This window comes from Bipolaris sorokiniana (genome assembly GCF_000338995.1).
Source record: "Bipolaris sorokiniana ND90Pr unplaced genomic scaffold COCSAscaffold_8, whole genome shotgun sequence".
Lineage (NCBI taxonomy): Eukaryota > Fungi > Ascomycota > Dothideomycetes > Pleosporales > Pleosporaceae > Bipolaris > Bipolaris sorokiniana.
In genome coordinates, this window is record NW_006911902.1 from 1,597,566 (window position 1) to 1,617,772 (window position 20,207).

A 20,207-nucleotide genomic window follows, 5' to 3' on the forward strand; every position below is an offset into this window, starting at 1 on the left:
TCACGTGACCTAGAGGCTGACTGTGCCGGGGGGGTGCGTACGAATAGTCGTACATTCACCGCCGAGACACGCGGCGATACGTCGGGAGCCGTGCCAAACCCAGTCTTTCTCCACTTCAGTCATGCCACGTCTGCGGTGCCTGGCGCTGACTGGGCTGACGAGCTGAGGGCATGCAATGCAACGCAATCCACTCGCGGGGCCGCCCATCTGCATCCATTGCCTGTGCCTGTGCTCTCCATCTCCTCCATCCATGCCCAACCCACCGCCTCACGGGCACAGCCACCGCTAGCCAATCTGTAAATTGCCCATCGCCCATTGCTTAACGCCATTGTCTGCTACTTGCAGCATTAGCATTGCATTCCTCTCTCCCTAATATCTTCGCCTGCAATTGCTTGCCCCCGCCCCTTCAAGATGCAGCGCATGCAGAGAATCACGGGCCGTTTCTTGACGCGCACGCCCAATGAGGCCGATGTCGAGGCCATGCTCAAGGACTTTGAAGACTCCAAGGTCATGTTGGAAAAGGTGCGTTCCATTGTGGCTTGCCGCCTCAAGCCATGGCCTGCTTTGGACATGTGGGGTCGTCGCGAGACATGCCCTCCCTGGCATTGGCTTTGTCCTTGCCGTCGACAAACAACGCGCTGTTGCTATTACTCTGCTGGCTATTGTCTACTGTCTACTGTCGCCTTTGTCCTAGTCGACTAACAACCCCCCTAGCTCGAAGCCTCCGCAAAGCAATGGAGAGACGCCTGGACAAACATTCTCAACCACCAGCTGTCCTCGGTCGAGCAGCTCTACACCATCTTCAAGCCTCTCGGCGGCGAAGGCGGCTCCAGCACACATGTCCATGTCGAAACTCCGGCTGATGTCTTGGAGCGCGTCCACGGCCTCCATGAAGCCTTCTCCGAACTCAAGACGGACATGATGGAGGAGGTCAAGGACATTGACAGGAAACTTGTCGTGCCTGCCAAGCTGGCCCGCGATGCCTTGAAGCCCATGGAGAAGGCCATTAAGAAGCGCGAAGACGCAAAGGTTCGCCACGTTTTGCACAAACTCGTCTGTCGTCATACTTATTGTCTGCTTAGGTTGATTACGAACGCTATAAGAGCCGCTGCGAAAATCTGCAGAACAAAAAGACACGCTCTGAGCGTGAGAACAGTGCGCTTGCTAAACATGAAGTCGACCTTGAGCGCTCTACCCATGCCTACCAACTCGCTGACGAGAATCTCCGTGAGCGTCTCCCGCGCCTCAACGCTGCCACCTTTTCCATCCTACCCCACCTTCTCGCCAACCAGATTGTGTTACAAAATAACCTGATTGGAAACTTGTACACCGTACTACATCAATACTCAAACGAGCAAGGCTACCCGGACCCACCGCCCGAGCCTGAAGAGGTGATACCGATATGGGACGAAAGCTTTACACCACTGCGCACAGAGATGGAGACAAACTTTGGCTTGCTCAAGTCAGGAAAAGCAGTTCACATGCCTATGCGATTGCCAGACAAGGGAGACACTGTGACCGGTCTGGGAATAAGGAACAAGGTGCTGCCCAGCCGGAGAGCTAGTAGCAATGACAGCCTACCTACCATCAGCAGTGCCGGGAGACCGGCGCGGCCCCCACCTGCCCTGTCTTCAACATCGGAAGGCGCCCCTCCCCCCATCAGCCTAGCCAACAAACCTTCATACAGTTCGCTCAGTGCTACAAAACCCAAAATCTCTGGTTCGCCCCATCTGAGCGCTGGCGGAGACATGTTCGGCCGACGGCTGTCATCTACATCCCAGGCCTCCTCGTATTCGAATGGCACTAATGGTGATGGCTACTTCAACAAGATCCCGTCAGCCGCTTCCAATGGCTCAACCCCAGGCGGATACCCAACCTCGCCCAATCCTGCGGCTGGAAAGAAGAAGCCGCCGCCACCTCCGCCAAAGAAGATAGGCTCTTTCCAGTCCGAGTATGTGACGGCCATGTACGACTTCGACAGCCTTACACCTGGCGATTTGTCATTTAGGGAAGGTGACCGGATTAGAGTGATCAAGAAGACGCAGAGCTCACAAGACTGGTGGGAGGGTGAGGTCCACGGGCAAAAGGGTAGCTTTCCTGCAAACTACTGCAAATAAGTTTGGGTTCGCGACACAGACATGACATGCGGATGCGAGACAAAATGGGGCTAAAAAACTGATATCCAAAACTGCATTAGACGGAGGCGTTGGTATCCCTATGCGGCCTTGGGCACTCCTGAGGCTGAATAATTATTATTGTTTGAAGTTTCAACACAATTGAGACGTTCTCAGAGCTAACGCCACCTCCATGCAAAGGTCATCAGCCTCCTCCACAAGGTGGCTTAGCCCTCCAAGTCGATACAGGCTTTTGTCCAATCACACGTTGCCATGTGCGTAGTTGCATCGACTGTGCCACCAAGACTCCGCCTAAGGCGCTTTTTGGCCCCCGCCCAGCCCGCATACCCCTTAGCTCCCGCCATCCCATGTCGTCGTGTGCCTGGTATGCTTGCACGTGTAAGAGCATCGTGACACTGCCACACCCGCAGCCTGCGACAAACTTATATATGGCTCAGCGCCTTGTCTGATTTTACCCTGGTTCTCGCCCAAGGGAAATACTATGGCTGAGAAGACGCCAGTTCAAATGAATCATCAGAGCTACATGCTCAAGCCTCCCTTCTCTCCACAACCTATTCCTCCAAACTCCAACGCGGATGCGGATAATACTCAGTCAACAGTTGGTATCACCAATCAGAGTGGAACCATTTCTCCTAGCAACACACAACCTTTTCTTCAATCATCCACCAGTCAGCCTTTATCAGCCCTTGACTCCCTTCCCACCATAACCGGCAAAAGCGACCACATCATCAGACCCGAGTATGAAATCCCAGCTTTTCTCGCCTTTGACCTCGACCTTGCTCGCCTAAACCGCATCCATGGCCACCTCTGGATGGCCGGCCGTCCCATGCGCGCCCGTCCTCTGCACCGCTACACAATGCTCGGCATGCAAGTCATCCAAACCCAACAAATGGACCTGCACCTCCTCAAATTCAGCTCGAAGCTGCTCATCAAGCCCCTCCCAGAATGGATCCTCTGCCACAAATTCTGGACCGACTGGATCTGCAACTACGACGATGCCGACGGCAAACGCGAACCAGGTTGGCTCTGGAAAAGCGCAGCCGGCTTCCTCGTTAGCTATGTGTGGCTAGTTACTACACCCTTGGACCTCAAGATTGCGCATGAGAACTCGCTGCTTCCGTCGTTTGTAACCTGGCACTGGTGGAAGGCCTTTGTCAGCGATTTTATCAGCCATGTGGATATTGATACGTTGCATCAGGTTAATAAGAGGTATCAGTTTGGGGATTTGAGGTTGGGCAGGATTAATACGACGTATCGGGTGAGATATGCGCATACGCATTTTGTGAGGGGGTATCTGTATGTATTTCCCCTCCGGCTTTCTTCTCTTTGAGTCTTTGTGGAAAAGGGTTTTTTGCTGACTACGAGCTTGTTGATCAGATGGGGCTACAACCGCTACGTCATCTTCTTCCAGCGCAAATTCTCCTGGGTCCTGATCGTCTTCGTTTTCTTCTCTGTCGTGCTATCAGCCATGGAAGTCAGTTTCTCGCTTCCCTCCACATCGCCCATTTCTCTCGAAAACGATCAAGCATTTGTGCAAGCGGCGTTTGCATTTGTCGTCTTCAGCATGGTTAGTGTGCTTGTCATCTTGGCGTTTGTGGTTGTGATTTTCGTCGGCACGTTTGTGTTCAATATGGTCATGGCGATTTCGCATGCGGGGAGTGAGCAGAGGAAGAGGAGGGAGTTGGCGGTGAAGAGGAGGCAGGCCGTGGAGAATGGGGGGGAGTCTTAGGTGGGTGTTTGGGAGATGGAAGATGGAGTTACGTCTTTTTCAACGTGTTGATGATGAATGGATTTCGATACTACTGGCATGTTAAAGAGGAGTCTAAAAGCTGATGAGCGGCAACGACGAGTTTCAGGTATGTATAGAGCGAGTACTTACATCCACAGATGCATGATCTTTCTCTCGGGCATTTACGAGCATCGACTTTTGGATGGGTTTTGCATTATCATGGCTTCCATTGTATATCCAGTTTTCATAGACTATTTCCCCTGCGCAACGAAATATAACCTCACTGCAATAATCTAACTACATATACTTAGGTATTTCGTCAGTAATGCTTACCAAAATGCAGACTAGCGAAAATCTGCTATGACTGGCGTATGCAGTATATGGAGTCGGACAAATCCGCTCTAGCCTGTCGCGCAACACACCCCGCCACTCGCACATGACTCTCCTCCCCGCAAAGCTCCCCACAGTATAGTACTTACCCAGTCCCCAATACATACAGCTAATAACCCGGAACTATACAATGTCTATGAGACACGTGCGTGCAGGCTTCGGCCAAGCATGTACCGAGAAAACCGTCGCATGTCAAGCTTCTTGGTCTACTGTGTTCTTTTAATCTATCGCGTTGGTGATCGCGTCGGCGTGCATCCTTGCCGGTTAATATGGAAAGCGGGATAGTGAGGCGGAATAGCGAAACGTCATGGGACACACTTTTTGTTCGGTCTTAATTATGGTGCGAGAAGAGGACAGAATGGCATTAACTTGCAAGATGTATAACATCCTTATCGTATAAGATGGCGCGGGTTTGGAGAGTCTTTTCTGGAGAAGTAAAAGTCACTTACATTCTTCTTTTTCTTTTTTGACTGCAAGGTCGAGTCGCATCTGAACGGTCATTTTTAGAGCTTGATTTCGCGGAAGCCGTTTATCGTTGACGTGGAGTATTTATACACCTTGTTTCCCCAGAAAAGTACAAGGAGAAAAACAATACACCTCAAATCTATCAAAAGGATAAAAAGAGAGAGAGAGAGAAGATGCGCTTCCTCCTCCCCCTCCTCTCCCCCCTCCTCCTCTCCGCCTCCGCCTCCGCCTCCCCAGACTCCTCCACCCCACCCGCCGACGAACCAACCCCCGTCGGCGCCCTCTGGACCGCAAAATGGAATGACACCACTCTTGCCCCTTACACGCAGCACTGCCGCTCCTCATCCAGCTACACGGCCAAAATCTACAAACTCAACGAACTCTACCCGGACCTCGCCGAGCAAGCCCCCCAACTCAAAGTCTTCTACAACAAGCAACTCTACGCAGGCTCCTGGGACGGCATCGACGTCCACGGCGTGGGCCGCGAGCTCATCGCCATGCACATGACCGACGTGCCCTACAAAGTGCGCGAGTGGCTCAAGAAGGAGAGTCTGCAGCGCCACTTTAGTGTACAGGATGACTTGGTGTTTTTTGCCCCGGGCGCGATTTATCCTTTGCTGCCGCTTTGGGTGGAGGATGTGGAGGAGGAGGAGCAAGGGGGGCAGTGTGAGGGCGTGTTTGAGGGGCTTGAGAGGTATAGTAATGAGCTTGGGGATGGGAAGGTGGTTGGCAAGGTTAGGCATGAGAGTGTGGGGGATAAGGAGGTTAGGTTTACGGTTGAGGCGATGGTGGTGAGGGCGAGGGAGGGGAGGGACGAGTTGTAGATGGGGTTTGGGCTGCCATGGCAAGAAGTTAGATTTTTTTTTCATTTCATTATTGTATGGGGATATGGAGTTTGGGAGAGGGGGGTTTTTTTCTTTTATATTAAGGATAAGATGGGGTTGAACAATGTTAGCACCGCTACATCTTGTAGTAAAGAAAAAGGAAAAAAGCCAATTTCAAACTGCCTCTTCATGACTGGCGTCTCGTCTTGCCTGCCCCTTCTCAACAGCCGCAATCTCCCTTTCATGTCGCCTTCTCACGATCCCTAGCATGATGGTGTTGTAGACCAAGAACAGCGCAGCAGCAACGACACTGCATGCCGCCGTAACCACAATTGTCACACGAGCAGTAATACTGTACTGCCCGTCCTGCGCAGAATACACATTCACAATCGTCGAGATGAGACCCGCAATGCTATTCAGCAGTGCAGGCAGGAAAATCCTATGAATCACCCACACGTAGTTTTTGCGATGTTGCCACCACAGCCACAGACACCCCACGACGCCAATGCCACATGCAAAGGCCGCGACGTACAGCAGAGGAATGTTGCGCACGGTTTTCAGAGCCGCAGCGCTGAAGCCGTTGTCCCCGGGCTTCGAGTCGGTGCGTTGGAGTTTGGTAAAGGTCGCGGGGAAGACAATGTAGCCGGCTAGTAGAAGCCAGACGAATGCTGAACAGAGCAGGTTGTGCAGTGGGGAGACGGAATCGAGGCCGAGCAGCATGTCAATGTAGCGTGTGCGTGCTGTGGTACGGCGGCGCTCAAGACCCGGTCTTTGAGAGCGTGGATTGGTTGGTACCGAGTTTGCAGTTTGCCCATGTTGGCGTGGTGGTCGCGCTGTGTGGGCTATGCGTGTTGAAGGCGTGCGACTTGGTGGTGGTTTGGTAGGGATATAAGACCCCGCCGAGCCGTTGTTATTTATTCCCCTCTCCTTCTTGTTGCTGGGTGTGTAGTAATTGGTTGCTGACTCTGATACGGAGGATGTCATGGCTGTATCGCTTGTTGGCTTCGATGAAGACCGCATTGATAGTCTTTTCGACAATAGTTGATATTGAATATGGCTACAGGTCGCCAGTGGACAGACCCCACACAATGTGCAGGGTTTCAAGGGACGTTCATCGCGCGGATTTATCGATGTCGTAAATGTACCGCTCTCCACTATCTCTCCAGACGCCTTATGCCGTCACTAGTCTACCAGGCCTTGCGCAGGTACGCAAAACCGGTTCCTAGCGCATTCCCACGTCGCGCTGCAGGGCTTGGCCTCACTGATAACGGCCACTACCCGGATTCTGGACTGCGCCATTGCTTGTTTGCGATAGGATTTGCAGAAGTCGATGTGTGGTGGATGGTGGTTGGCGGGTGTCGTGGGCTTGGTGGAGAAAAAGGGCTGTCAGGGTCTGACATTACGTCATTCCTCAGTTCTCCCCTTTCTTTGCAACGCAGATCATGGCCTATGTACTATTGCGCCATCAACTTTTCTCCATCAAGCCGAGGGTGCGAACGTGTGGGCACAAGATGTCGCAGATACCTCGAGGGTATGAAACTCGGTTACTTTGGTCCCTTGGTTGTGATCCCGTCTCTTTACAGCCAATCCGTCCTTGGCTATTGTATCACATCGCCCTTACCATCATTAGGGGCTCTTAGTACACCTGGAATTGGTGGGATAAAGAGAACTGCTCGAGACATCTGTGTCCAGTTGGTATTTCTGCCGTACTAGGGGGTATATCTGACCAAGCCACAGTGTGTTCAGCGTCAGGCTCGAGCACGCACTCAACATTACTCCACTGTTGCGCTCATTTGACGGCCATCTCTTTCTATACAAACACGGCTGTATCTATATGTAGCATCTCGACACGAAAAGGTTCATACGTAAGAGGATTTCGCCTCTACAGAAATGGAGTCGCACAGCATTCAGCCACATAGGTAACGCCGAGGGGAATTGGCTTCCTCCCGCTTAGACGAAATGCGCTCCTCCACAGCGGAGGGCCTAACATGTAGAAAAGTCCAGCGGCAAACTTCCTCCATGGGTAGATGAGACCACATTATGCCGCAGAACTTCGTTCTATCCAGCCTCTAGAACCAATCCCTGCATTCCTCATATAGCCTCCCAACACCCTATTGGATGGACAAACCCCGCGTCTGCATACAACACAGAGCTAGGCTACACTGGCGCATTATTTCCGATCAATATGGTTTGCGTAAGATGAGGCTTACACTGCCATTGCATGAGCCAGGCACAGGCGCCCAGTAGGCGGCGGGCCATTTCGGTACGGGCTGGCACAATCTGGTAGTACCCTACGGTTGGGTTTTTTCATATCCAGTGAACACAATGAAAAGAAAGATGAAGCGCCTGGACATGCGGTTGGATTTTCATCCCGATTTTTTTGCTTTTCGTTGAGTATTGGGTTCCAAGGCTGCAGTGTGTCACCATGGCGGTTGGAGTTGCTTCAGAAGCTGTTATTGTGAGTGTTCCATTATAGCAATGCCGAAGAGGTGGTGCGTCTCGATATTTACTAAAGCTCGTGTGCAAAGCCCATTGAGGCCATGTTATTAGGTCTCTCTACATTCGTAGCGTCTGGTCGTCTTGTTCCACGATTCGTGCAGCGGCAACATCTTACCTTAAGCGATTGCTTCCTGGTCGCATCAATACTCGACGCCATCGGACTCTTCGTGACCGATGTCTTGACATACGAATGGGGTGGTATGGCGGAGGACGAAGTGGAAATGTCGGATGCTCGCGCCATTGCCCTCAAGAAAGTAGGGAGTCTAATCTGGCAGCTCATGGGGTACTAGTGAGCTGACAACCCTCCCAACAGGTACAATTTGCTGGCAATGCCTTCTATGATATCGGAATTTACTTGCCAAAACTAGCCATCCTCGCGCTATACTTTCGTCTGATCCCGCCGACAATGCCATGGTTACGAAAAGCGCTCTATGCAGTGGCGGTATTCACGGGAAGCGCCATGATCACAACATTCTTTCTAGATACCTTCTGGTGCGGTTCTGAGGTTTCAGTCAACTGGTCTCTGGAAGAAGATGCATGTAATACCTTCACTTCAAAAGCGGTCTTCAGGATCGACTGGGGTATGAATATTGTGTCCGACATGTTGAGTATGCTCTCGAAATATTCACTATATTCTCAGCCAGAATCTGACCAAGCGGCAGTTTTCGGATTGCCGTTCCCACTTCTTCACTCATTGCAGCTCCAGCGCCGTCAGATCTGGGGTCTTATCGTCACATTTTGCCTCGGGGCAGTCACCATAGCAATGAGTGTTATTCGATTTGTGACAATAGAGGTCATTTATGCCTGGACGAACGTTTGTATGTCGTCATATTCTGGACGCAGCAGAGCTGCAAAGAGGTCACCAGCACTAACACATTTGCAGTTGTGCTTTCAATGGCTGAGCTGGCCATTGCTATTATCGTAGTATCGCTACCATCCATGAGATCATTCCTTCGGCGCGGTAGCTTCTTCTCCTTCCACAAAAAATCACGCACATCGGATTCCCGCACGACCTATGGCCAACGGACGCCTGCCAATGGCTCCCAGGGATTTATGCGTCCTTCCAGAAGAGGAAAACACACCGTTCGCATACATAGCGACGAGGAGTCTGGAAGCGAAGTGGAGCTGAATAGTTTTGGAAGGAAGGATGTCATTTACGAGACGCGGCGGGTCAGTGTGCAGTTTTCGCGGTCGCAGGATGAAAACAACGAACCTGTTGGAAGATTGCCATGAGAATTATCCCGGAGCTGGCCGCCCGACAGGATTTTCAGCCAGTACGGGGGCCGAGCGAGGTGGTATGATACTGAAGGATCGAGACAGGGTCCGTTAATGGAGTACAGTAACACCAGGCTCAGTAGATTTTCCTTATTAATAATTACTAGCCATGAAAGTTCAGGATTCGTCCTTGGTGAGCGCGTAGCCATTGGCATGCTCTGGTCGTGATGGCGCTGTTCATCCATGTTCACATGGCGGTCCGCGTTGGTGGCCGAGCGCCCGCGCCTCACGGGGAGCTGCTCCAAGCGAGCCCTGAACGCCGCTGGCTCCACCTTTCCAGACGTCTTCATTCACCTTGGCTTCGAACCGTGCCGCAAGCATGCTGTGGGGTGGATCAACATTGGCAGAATGCTTCGCTTATATTGCACTTTGTCTGGCAAATTAAGCCACCGGTTCCATGCCAAACCACAATTAAGAACACATGTCCAACCCCTACACATAGTAAACAACGACTGACGCTGATGTATCTGTACGTCCATACCTTGTAATCACACGACAACTTTTACCATCGAAGCCAATGCCTAGAAAAATACTATGGATGAAAAGTGGTCCATATGGCCCCATGCTATTCCCGCCTTCAGTCTAGGTAGTAGTTGAAAACCCAGGCCAACGGTCCAGCCGACAAGCCAGACATGGGCTGCTGTTGGGACCGGCCCATTCCTTCGCGGCTTCAAAACCGCCTCCCATTCCCAGAGCCCCCTTCCGCGTGCATGCATGCAATGGACATGTCTATCATTCCTTCGACACTATTGGGGGCTAATATCCGGTCTGCAACCTCTCATGATAGGTGGTGCAGTCGCCCCTCCCCTCCAACATACGACCCAAGGTCTTGTCGTTGCGAGATGTGCGCTGGTGCAATCTATCTGTGCCCCCCCTGCAAGTATAGCTAATGTGCATGCCTTATATACAAATGCCATGTAGAAGGTTTTGTTAGTTCACAACTTCTGAAGCGAGCGAACCGCCCTTCTTCTCTTCATTGGGCTTTTAACCTTTTCAGCTTCGTGACACGATATTCGTCACACTACGGCCGCGAGCAACAATGGCAAAACGCATTACCGGGCAAGATTGCATGGTGAGTTTCTTCCCCAAAGCCACAATACTGCATACATGTTCTGTATAGGCTGACGGATGAAATCGTTTTTAGATCTCGGAATGGATCCTGTTAATCTTCGCTTACATCTTCGTTGCTCTACGCATTTACACGCGTTTGTTCCGCTTACATTCGCGCCTCGACTTGTCCGACTATCTACTTATTGCGTCGGCGCTGGTAGCTCTGGGTTTGATAATCTGTGACACGCTCACATTCCGAATGGGCGTCATGGATTCTATCGAGTACATGACATCTGTGAAACTATCAAAGGTCAGTTCTATCCTTTGCCGCAAAGACTTAGTTGCACGACTAACGCTGGTTTCTCTGTCAGATCTCATTCGCATCAAACTACTTTTACGATGTCGGGATGGGCTTCCCCAAACTGAGTATGCTCGCGTTTTACTGGGCGTTCTTCAATCTGGCAGGTCATCCTGGATTGCGCAAGATGCTGTTCGCTATTACGGCATTTGTGGTCGCGTGCTATGTCACGATCCTCTTTGACGACACCTTCTTCTGCGGTGTCCCTGTCTCCGAACAATGGTCTCAAGAAGATGGCGCATGCTCTGTCTTCTATGCACCAGAACCCTTCATCCTCAACTTCACCCTCAACCTAGCGTGCTACCTTGTTGTTTACGCTGTCCCTGTTGTCCTTTTGGCCAAGGGAGTGCTAAGGTCCTCGACGGGCGTTGCTCTTACTTTCGGCTTGGGTGCTCTGACTATTGCATCGGGTATCGTGCGTTTCGTCTGCCTTAAAGTTGGTACTGGACAGGCGAACCTCGTTTGTAAGTACTGTCTTTTCCGACCTTCCGTCTTTGATACCCAGCAGATTGGCTAACACATTTTTTTTGCAGATCCTCTGAGCATGGTAGAGATGGCGCTCTCTATCATCGTTGTCGCACTTCCTGGACTGAAGCCGCTTGTGCGGAAAGAGACAAAGTACTAGCTGACTGTTGGAAAAGGAAGAGGCATTCGGAAAGATGGAATTTGGTTGTTGGAGGCGATGCAAAATAGAATCAAATAGACTTTAAATTCGTTCGTCAACTCTGAGGTCAATTCCGAATTTCCAGGCATTTAACAGTATCTCATATCCTTTGATATGTAAGGTGCTCATGTGATCAAGTTAGCGCGACGGTCGAAGCCTGGCACGAAACATCACCACACGGCTGCTGAGTGTGCAACTTACTATGTAAACTTACTTTTTCTTCCCAACTTTTATCAATCTACGCAGTGATATATACATGAATAAGATATACTACCATCCGTGACCATTGTGTCTCCATTTGTAGTCGATATCTAACACTGATCCGTAGTGTTTGAAATAGGCTGGAACCACCCATCTAGAATTGGTCACTATGAGGAGAACATATTTTCCTCGAATGATGTGACATCATTAAATCGCGACTGGGAAAATAGACATACCTTCAACTCAATCGGGTTTTCATGGTTTGATCTCTTATACAAACAGCTAGTAGCGCCAGCAAATTTCACGGATTGTTTATATTACATCAACATGAGTTATGAATAGGATATGTTGAATCGCCTATCTAGTGGGTTATAACAGAAACTCTCAGAGCGGACGCAAGGCCCCACTGCGGTCTTCTGACCATCTCCCCGCAATAGCTTGTCGCATACCCTTGCCCCAAAACGCGACAGGCAGCGCAACCAGCCCACCGAGAATCTGAAAGATCATGAGCTCAATTCCCACCCATAGATACCCATGGGCCTCGACCCAAGGCACAAGAGCAAAGCTCATTGCAAAAGAGATGAAATAACAGCTTCCAATAACCACAGCAAGCGCCGGAGCAGCCCACCGTGGGAAAGCTTCCGCAACCCAAAGTGTGTTTGCAGTCATTAAAGTAACGAGAGAGAAGCCGTGACCTCCGTAGGCTAAGTAGAGAAACACCCAATGCCATTGTAGCTTGACGGAAAGACCATAAAGGAGAGAGCTCAAAGCGCCAACGATGATTGGCAGAACATAGGCGATGAGGTAGTGCTCGGCCTCGAGGACACCATGATTGCGCTGTGAGAGTCGCTTGAGACCATTGCAGATAAATATCCAACACACAGGAAGTCCGATCAGTGCTCCCACGCCAGATGCGGCATAAACCGTGCCGACAACCCCAGGCGACAGGTTGTAAGGAGGAGAAGTGAGTATGCGACTGCTTGTTGCGCCGATGAATATCATACTTGCTGAGTTGAAGCCGGATGCGACAAAGACCCAGAAGAGAAGGGGATTGCACGCACAGTAAGCCATCTGGAGATAGCACCGACCTGCCGAACTCCACGATGCAAAGGGGGATCGTGAGAGTCCAACGCGATCACGAAAACCGGCAAACCCTGTACGGACTGGGTATTCGGGAAGATCGCGATAGATGCTCGAGTCAACCTCGCGGTCTTGGTAGATTGTCAGTTTCTCGGTCGCGCTCTGCATTAGTATGAGACCGTTGAAGGCCACTGTTGGTCGCTTGAAGTATGTTTCCGGGTAGAGCACGAAGGTGACGAAGAGTGAGATGACAACAGGTATAGTCCAGAAATAGTAGAATTGGCGCCAATTCTGTCCGTGATGTGCGATGACTGGAGCCAGTGCAACGCCCGATGTGCCAAAACAGCCTGCGATGCACCACATGAACGAAATTGCTCGCGGCCTTTGGTTGATGTAGGTCAGATCAATGACTATGAGGAATGCCTGGCATTGTCAGTAACAAGTCATCATGGTCGTTGAGATGTATCACTGACCAGACAAAGACCCAGGCCTTCACTAAGACCGATAAAACAAGAGGCAACGACTAGTTGACCAAAAGTTCGTGCCTGAGATGCCCCGAGTGTAGCAATCAACACAATCATGGTGGCGATCAAGACTGTCGGTCGACGACCTAAGCCGATGGAGAGTGGCACCCAGACAAAACATCCAATCCCCATGAAAAGAGGAGGACCGGTAACAAGAGCTTTGATCAGCCATGGCGCTATGTTCTGCAAGTTTGTTAGCGAAGTGTCCATGTGAAGCAGGTCGATCCTTCCAACCTCATGTTTGAAAGTATTCTGGATGCTGTCCAACATCACAGCTGGCGCCTGGGCAGCGGTCAGGCAGACGGCGGAGAAAAGGACGATGGCAAAGAATGCCCCGGCAGTCTTTGCGTTACTCCAGTTGAGAGGATCAGCTTTGCTTTCTGAAGCAACTGGCAGCTTCAGAGTTCTTCCATCATTGGTGATGAGGAATGTTGTGCCAGTCAGATTGTAGGATTCGCGTTTGGCACAAGCATCAGTTGCAATGCTATCTGCTCTAGCTCTGGAACCAAGTTTGGAACGAACGGAGGGTAACCGGGTGATTACTGGAGTATGAGGAGAGGACAAAGGAGACATTTGACGAGGAATAACGATTGGCTCAAACTGATGTGGGGGAGCCAGCTCAACCTCGGGGTGTGGATCTTCCAGTGGCACAGCCGTGCTGGAGTAGGTGCCGGTAGGGGAGAGCATGATGTCCATTTTAAGGAATGACCAAGGAAACGATCCAGTAATATTAGGCAAGCCGGGAGTGGACCATAGGAAAGTTGCGGCAAGGAATGCGGGAAACACTGGGGAACAAAAACCATGAACGTGAACGCCACCGCTACCTTATAGCTAACGGGAAGTTCATGTCTGACGGCGCACGTGTATGCGGGCTCTTCCACCAGCCGCCGATCGATCATGCCTCTTGACACCAATACATAAGTACGCAAAGTTTAAAAAGTCGGATTGAATGCTCCTAAACACATGGCATGGAGCCGGAGGGGTTCAGGTGCCCGAGCAGAAGGGGCACAAGAGCCAGCTTGCGCCCGCCAAGCGAAGTCTGAATTCGCGATTGCACCCAGAAGTGGATGGATCGGAGAATTAGCAGGACCAACTGATTGGGCTTCTGAGTCGTAGTCTACTGAATAGGTACTGATCGCCGACATCCCGCTAGGAGTGAACATGTCTTTGTAGAAGGAGAGCGGAAGTAAGCCGGCGTATATCAAATTCCTAAACACGCTAACTTGACAACGACGGGCACTAGTGACGGTTGGCCCGCGCACTGAGCCCTGTAGCCCATGTGCGGGACAACGACCGCCAGCCCTCATTCGTAGTTGAGTAACTGACTAAGTCATCTCGGGCTAGCATCTGCGAATAAGGCCCTGGGGCTCAGACGGCGTGGCGTTTCGTGACCCTCATGGGTTCAATTGCTGTCACGCAGAGAGAGGTATCTTTGTTTCACACAGAGCTGTTGCAGACTTGGTTATAGTACAGGGCAAATAAACTGCAGCAAGCAAGAAGTTCGTCACTCACGCCACGATCCTCGCTGTTGAAACCCTCGTCGCCTTGGACGTTCCTCAAGCTTCTTACTTTCGTTGCCCAGACTCGTAAAACTACTTGAATTGTGAGTTGGTGCTGAGAAATGACAGCGGCCCAGGTTCCATGGCCAGTGACACTAGCGCTCGCAACGACACTGACGGAGCCCGACGATGAGTAAGCGTATAGCATCACAATGGAAAACTTTGTTACACAGCCAAAGCACCAGTGCTTTTTGCAATCATGGGTGATTTCCAACCATCAAACATCCAACACCTTGACAAAAGGGCAGATCTCCAAGCCCCATCGTCTCTCAATTCGGGCTTATGTATACGAAGTTGACCTCAAATGGCTACTCCCAAATGACATAGGCTGAGCTCTTTGTGCTATGCTCTCTTCCGCATGATCTGGAATTATTCAATGGATATACAACACTGTGTAGTGACATCCAAGTGTCAGGGTCAGGAACGGTGACAATTACTACCTATCCTCATTCAGGAATTCATACTTATGTCGGCTTCATGGCCAATTAATAATCGCGATCGTTTCTTCTAGCAGTAGACGACATCATCAGTAGATGTCAAGCTCGCGTGTAAGCGATCTTTTGTCGAGCGGCCCAATCGTTGTGCTGACAAAATTGCGGCGAGATTTACGGGCGTAAAGGAATAGTAGTATGTAGGGCTAAGATTAATCAGCACTGATCTGACTCCCAAGCAGATGATTTACAACCAAGCCTTTGAAACTCACAACCCCTTTATGAGCGCCAATACTTGATTTTGCCCGTGACAATAGCTTGGCTTGGTGGAGAGAAGAATAGCATTTAGCGGGGTGTTTCCAAGCTTGCGCAAATCCATACTAGTACTGTCACAACGCGACTCAGTGGCGCGAACATGATGTTCTGCACAATGCCTGCGCATATCAGATTTGCAATAGGTACATACGCACTACTGCGTATATTCGGTAGAAATGTGGCAATCACATCTGTAACCGGATGCTTCTCGTTGCTCCCGATGCCCGCCATTTGTCCGCCAGATCCATACAATAGATAATGCAGAGTGACAGCTGGTGTGAAACTAGGACGGCGAAGTAGATAGTAGATGCGGCATCTTCGCTTGTATGAGTTAAAACTCACTTTACTTGTTGTTCATCGTCATTTCTCTAGCAAGGCAGAAAATGTTGATTTCTGCCCTACGCGGATGCACGTATCTGCGTGCATGGTGCACAAATTCAAGACTGGTTTCGGAGATCCCTATGCACCACTCGGCGAACAGGCAACTTGGCGGCATTTGGGCACGGCACATCACGTGATACACTCTGCGCGAAAACGGGACAGTTGTTCGGACATGTCCCGGGACTTCCGGGATCGAGACGAGCATGCCTTCACTGGCCTATTCGGTCCTTGTAGGGCTGCGACGGGGGCCAGAACAGCCCTGTAGACCTCTACAATTGGACCACGAAAGATTCCCGAGACTTCTTACAACCACACCACCACGTACTCTGACCGAGTTCCCCAGCCTTGTATCCGAAAGTCAAACTGAACTCCTCACCCCACCTTTCCGACCTCAATCACTGCACCATGGAGCTAGAGAAATACCCCCTTTTCTGACCTGTTGCAACACGAAATGCAATACCGGCACGAACTGGAACCGTATTCAGGGCCAATGACATTACTTCAAAACTTGTAGAGTTTTCCAGATTACACTTTCATAGCCGACGAAGACCTCGGGATACATACCTTTCACAGATAACTCAAAACAAGAGAAACGCACAAGCACCTTGAAATAATACGACAGCAACGCAGAAAGTTCAATCATACCTGACTCGTTGATTTTTTGACTTGAAACAGTTGCCATGAGAAGGAACTTGGAACAATAGGGAGAGAGAGCGAAAAAGAGTCAACAAACACCAATGCACCATCCCGGTAACCGTTTGTAAAGAAAAATCTTGAGGTAAATCTTACTCTTGCCCATGCTTCTGGAAAATCCCATCATCTAAACTGTATACCAGCCTACCACAACACCAACGTGACGACGCGTACCAAAAAGGCTCTACCACGGCGTGCGTCCTTGCTACCCAAAAATAGCCTTGCATGGAATAGGAAGGTGAAAGAAAGAAAAGTTGGTGTAAGCCGGCCGTACGGAGCCTTTGGGTGCGTGAAGTTGTAAAAATACCAGAATTCTGCAGTCCGTATACCAAGGCAAAAGCTTATTTGGAAAGAGAGTGTTGATGACCTGCCGGATTCGTCACGCCTCGTCGATCATCTTCCAGGATCTATCGGGTTGCTGAGTGGGGGAGGATGGGGGCGATCTGAGGGTGGAGCAGTGGATACGAGATGGGCTTGGGTAGGATCCAGGTACGCCATTTTCAACAAGGTTGCGCACGACTACGCTGCTGAAGGGTGTCAGTGACGGTCTTTAACCTAAGTACTGCTAGTCCTGGAAATGGGATATCCTTGCGTCACTGTGTTGTCCCTAGGGGAAAGAGCCTGATATGCTTGGTTCCCTCCAAGTCCGAATTCGATACCGAACACTGCACGCTATGATGAACTGTAACCTTTGAAGTAGGAGATATGAAAATAGTTGTCTATCCCTGTAGGATCGAAGCAACGGAAGGTTGTCAGCTGACTCTGTTGGGTGAGGCTACACACCTTGTAGGGTAAGAGCGGATACTAGGCGATCTGGGGCTGAATGAATCATCGTCGATAAGTGACATCAACTCGGACATTCGGACGCGACGACTGTAATCAATGCGCGCAAAGCGTGCTGGCCAGAGCTCTGATATGGATGAGGCAGAGTCACGAGCGGCTGTTGAATATGACCTAGCCTTACGTACGGTCCAATTTCAAGGGGGGGTATTACGTGAGACAAGGGGAGGTTGGGATGACGATTTGGCAGTCTTGGTCAGTGCGCGGTTGTTGCTAAACCAGGCTCAATCATCCACGATAGGAACTCACTTGATGAAGTTTTATTACGAGCGGCGAGACAGGAAGACATAGCAACGATGTAGGACAGAGAAGAAGAAGACACGGACATTTTTTCCAAGCTAGTTGACATATTTGAAAGCAAAACATGGGGTATCGCGTACTAGTACTAAGAACAGATGATAACGTCGAAGACACCGTTGGCTGCGCATAAGTGAAAGGAGGTCATGCGGCCGAGCGCTGCACTGGCTCAGAATCAAATCGATGATCTATGCGGAGCGAGACAATGGCCATTGGGAGATACAAGAGTGTGGAGGAAGGTAAAACCGTAAGGACGGCGGGTGGCATGGATGGATACCAGGTCGTGTCGCAACGTGCAAGAGCTTTATGCAGCTGAAAATGCACCAAAGAGTAGGGAACAACACCTCAATGAGAGGTAACAAAGCGACGTTTATCCATTATACCAGCCATTTGATCCGACATTTGCCTCTTCATTTTCACGATGCGGTATGAGAGGCTCTTTGATATTGTAAGCATCAATGAACATTCGCCAAGTGGGATAGTCGAGGCTGAAGACGGCTTGATGCTTTTGGACATTTTCTTCTCGTTGTTCCGAAACGCCGCGAGGGGCTGCTGGTACTATTCACAGGTAAGTAGACAAAAGGAATACGAACGCGGCTGCTCTTACCCAGTAACGGAAGGCCATCATCATCCTTGACGATCTTGGCATTGCCTTCTCTCACCAAGAAACTAATATAAAATAAATTTTCGACCGTCTGGCCGAAGTCGTGGGGATTGATGGCGAAATCAAGTAAATTGACAGCAGGCTCTCCATCTGTGGTCATGGCCATTCTATATCGGCGGAAAGCGGCGTTTTGCGATTCGTCGTCTATCTCGCTCTCCGGTATCTCACTAAGCTCGCTTTCCACGCGGTCCGCGCCTTGCTTGGTATGATCGATTAATCGTTTTCGGATGCCCTTGACAAGATTGGAGAGGTTGTTATTTTCGTTCTGCTGGATGTCGCCTTCTTTGATCTCCTGTGGCCGGGTTGCAGGGCCGACTGGTTGTCGTTGGGACCGAGCTTTCCGCTGTGTTGCTGATCGAATGCGCTTCTGTACTGACAATGGACCAAGAAGAAAACTGGCTGTAGGTGGCCGCTTGTTGCAGGGAAAACATGCCCTTCGGCCTAACATTGCCCAATCAAGACCATCTGGGTCATCATCATCGTCATCGCCCACTGGCATGGCCGGCGCGTCCTCGTCTCCCGCCACGTAGCCCCCTGATTTCATGAAGTATATACATTTGGAAACGAACTGGTCTAGATCGATGCCTGCACTGTGATTGCCCAAGGCGTTATTGAGTTTTTTGCCTGCCAAATCACTGGCGTTGACCAAGAAACGGGAGTCTACGGTAGCGTCAGCTGTTTGGCGCACTTTGCCAAAAAGGCTGTTTTGCGTTCTGAGGGCATCGAGGAGGCCACTATCATGCGCCTTGATGAGATCATCGCGATTGTCTGTCTTGGTCAGTGAGTTTACAATGCTGATAAGGCGGTACTGAACCCACCATCCAGCATGCGCTGATGGTCGCGCATTGTCGCACGCAGCCGCCTTCGCTTCTCGGGATCTTGGTTAGGGTTGTAGAATCTGAGATGGCCCTCTTCCTCTTGCTCAGGCTGAAGATGAGACTGTGAAGGCGTGTCAATGCCGTCCTCTTCGTCATCCTGGTCCGCATTCTGCTCGTCGTCATATATTTGTGAACGGGACATGGTGTAATTGTCTGTGCGCCTTCTCTTGCTGCCATTGCCATCTGTCGAGCCTGAATCCGGTGTAGGCATACGCGCCGACACGACCCTCAGGCCCCTTGATTTGCCTCGCCGCGGGGTACTATCGCGAGTTGCAGGCGATTCGTTCTCTTTGTCTGAGTTCATGGAACGAGTTGGACTGATTACTGAATAGGAGGACGTGCGTCCATTTTGCTCTGTTCGGGGCGCTACGGAAGGGTCGCGGTAGAGGGAGTCGACGGTAGAGGCGCGTGTCTGTGGCGTAGCAGAAAGATGGGTATTGAGGCGCGCCATTGCAGCGGGCTCCGGCGGACGAACCGGGAGAAAAGACAGCACAATCTGGAAACGACGAGGGAGCGACAAGGATATCGCGGGGTATGGGCGTGGTGTTGAGGCGGAGACAGTGATTGTCAGCCCTATGCTGCTCTTGCGCCTGTGCCTGGCACCCGACGCGGTTGTGGCCCACAAGCCTAGCGCGACTTTTGTCTGACCAAAGCGCATCCGCATTCGTCAGCCAAGCCTGCGTGCACCGCCACTGCACTGTCACGGTAACAGCCCCGCCCCCCCGTGGCTGGTCATGCTCAAGCCACACCAAGCTCACCACCAGCCACATGCTTGCTGATGCTCATGCCTGTCCCCCCACTGGGACACGAACATGACCATGTGCGCATGAACTACTGTTCGCAACACTCACACCCTCTCGCCTCGTCATGTGTCCCTACTACAAACGACACACTTCATCCTGATTCGCCTACATCCAGTTCGTGCTTCCTCTCCATGGCATGCTGTAGCAAGCAG

General features: G+C 50.9%; 8 protein-coding genes across 8 annotated transcripts; 5 read left to right on the forward strand and 3 right to left on the reverse strand.

Annotated features, from left to right (window-relative positions):
- The first annotated feature begins 219 nt into the window (after window positions 1-219).
- Window positions 220-2,241, forward strand: COCSADRAFT_119407 (uncharacterized protein). Its single transcript, XM_007702722.1, has 3 exons — window positions 220-522; window positions 715-1,029; window positions 1,083-2,241. The coding sequence occupies exons 1-3, from the start codon at window positions 412-414 to the stop codon at window positions 2,115-2,117; spliced, it is 1,461 nt and encodes a 486-aa protein (XP_007700912.1). The 5' UTR covers window positions 220-411; the 3' UTR covers window positions 2,118-2,241.
- Window positions 2,242-2,534: 293 nt separating this feature from the next.
- Window positions 2,535-4,175, forward strand: COCSADRAFT_37666 (uncharacterized protein). Its single transcript, XM_007702296.1, has 2 exons — window positions 2,535-3,431; window positions 3,513-4,175. The coding sequence occupies exons 1-2, from the start codon at window positions 2,617-2,619 to the stop codon at window positions 3,862-3,864; spliced, it is 1,167 nt and encodes a 388-aa protein (XP_007700486.1). The 5' UTR covers window positions 2,535-2,616; the 3' UTR covers window positions 3,865-4,175.
- Window positions 4,176-4,892: 717 nt separating this feature from the next.
- COCSADRAFT_92026 (uncharacterized protein) lies at window positions 4,893-5,543 on the forward strand (the record flags this gene model as incomplete). The annotated part of the gene is made up of 1 exon (XM_007702723.1): window positions 4,893-5,543. The coding sequence occupies one exon, from the start codon at window positions 4,893-4,895 to the stop codon at window positions 5,541-5,543; it is 651 nt and encodes a 216-aa protein (XP_007700913.1).
- A 186-nt stretch (window positions 5,544-5,729) lies between these two features.
- Window positions 5,730-6,419, reverse strand: COCSADRAFT_56490 (uncharacterized protein; the record flags this gene model as incomplete). The annotated part of the gene is made up of 1 exon (XM_007702312.1): window positions 5,730-6,419. A coding segment is annotated over one exon (690 nt), but the record flags the coding sequence as incomplete, so codon positions are not given.
- A 1,549-nt stretch (window positions 6,420-7,968) lies between these two features.
- COCSADRAFT_182109 (uncharacterized protein) lies at window positions 7,969-9,425 on the forward strand (the record flags this gene model as incomplete). Its single annotated transcript, XM_007702724.1, has 5 exons — window positions 7,969-8,001; window positions 8,072-8,296; window positions 8,356-8,650; window positions 8,705-8,860; window positions 8,926-9,425. The coding sequence occupies 5 exons, from the start codon at window positions 7,969-7,971 to the stop codon at window positions 9,273-9,275; spliced, it is 1,059 nt and encodes a 352-aa protein (XP_007700914.1). The 3' UTR covers window positions 9,276-9,425.
- An 844-nt stretch (window positions 9,426-10,269) lies between these two features.
- On the forward strand, window positions 10,270-11,430 carry COCSADRAFT_37670 (uncharacterized protein). Its single transcript, XM_007702297.1, has 4 exons — window positions 10,270-10,389; window positions 10,462-10,677; window positions 10,739-11,189; window positions 11,259-11,430. The coding sequence occupies exons 1-4, from the start codon at window positions 10,357-10,359 to the stop codon at window positions 11,348-11,350; spliced, it is 792 nt and encodes a 263-aa protein (XP_007700487.1). The 5' UTR covers window positions 10,270-10,356; the 3' UTR covers window positions 11,351-11,430.
- A 544-nt stretch (window positions 11,431-11,974) lies between these two features.
- Window positions 11,975-13,881, reverse strand: COCSADRAFT_92023 (uncharacterized protein; the record flags this gene model as incomplete). Its single annotated transcript, XM_007702725.1, has 3 exons — window positions 11,975-13,093; window positions 13,144-13,377; window positions 13,429-13,881. The coding sequence occupies 3 exons, from the start codon at window positions 13,879-13,881 to the stop codon at window positions 11,975-11,977; spliced, it is 1,806 nt and encodes a 601-aa protein (XP_007700915.1).
- Window positions 13,882-17,714: 3,833 nt separating this feature from the next.
- On the reverse strand, window positions 17,715-19,853 carry COCSADRAFT_144538 (uncharacterized protein). The gene is made up of 3 exons (XM_007702726.1): window positions 19,193-19,853; window positions 18,318-19,142; window positions 17,715-18,268 (listed from the first exon to the last, which is right to left on the reverse strand). Exons 1-3 carry the CDS (start codon window positions 19,701-19,703, stop codon window positions 18,081-18,083), a joined length of 1,524 nt encoding a protein of 507 aa, XP_007700916.1. The 5' UTR covers window positions 19,704-19,853; the 3' UTR covers window positions 17,715-18,080.
- Window positions 19,854-20,207: the final 354 nt, after the last annotated feature.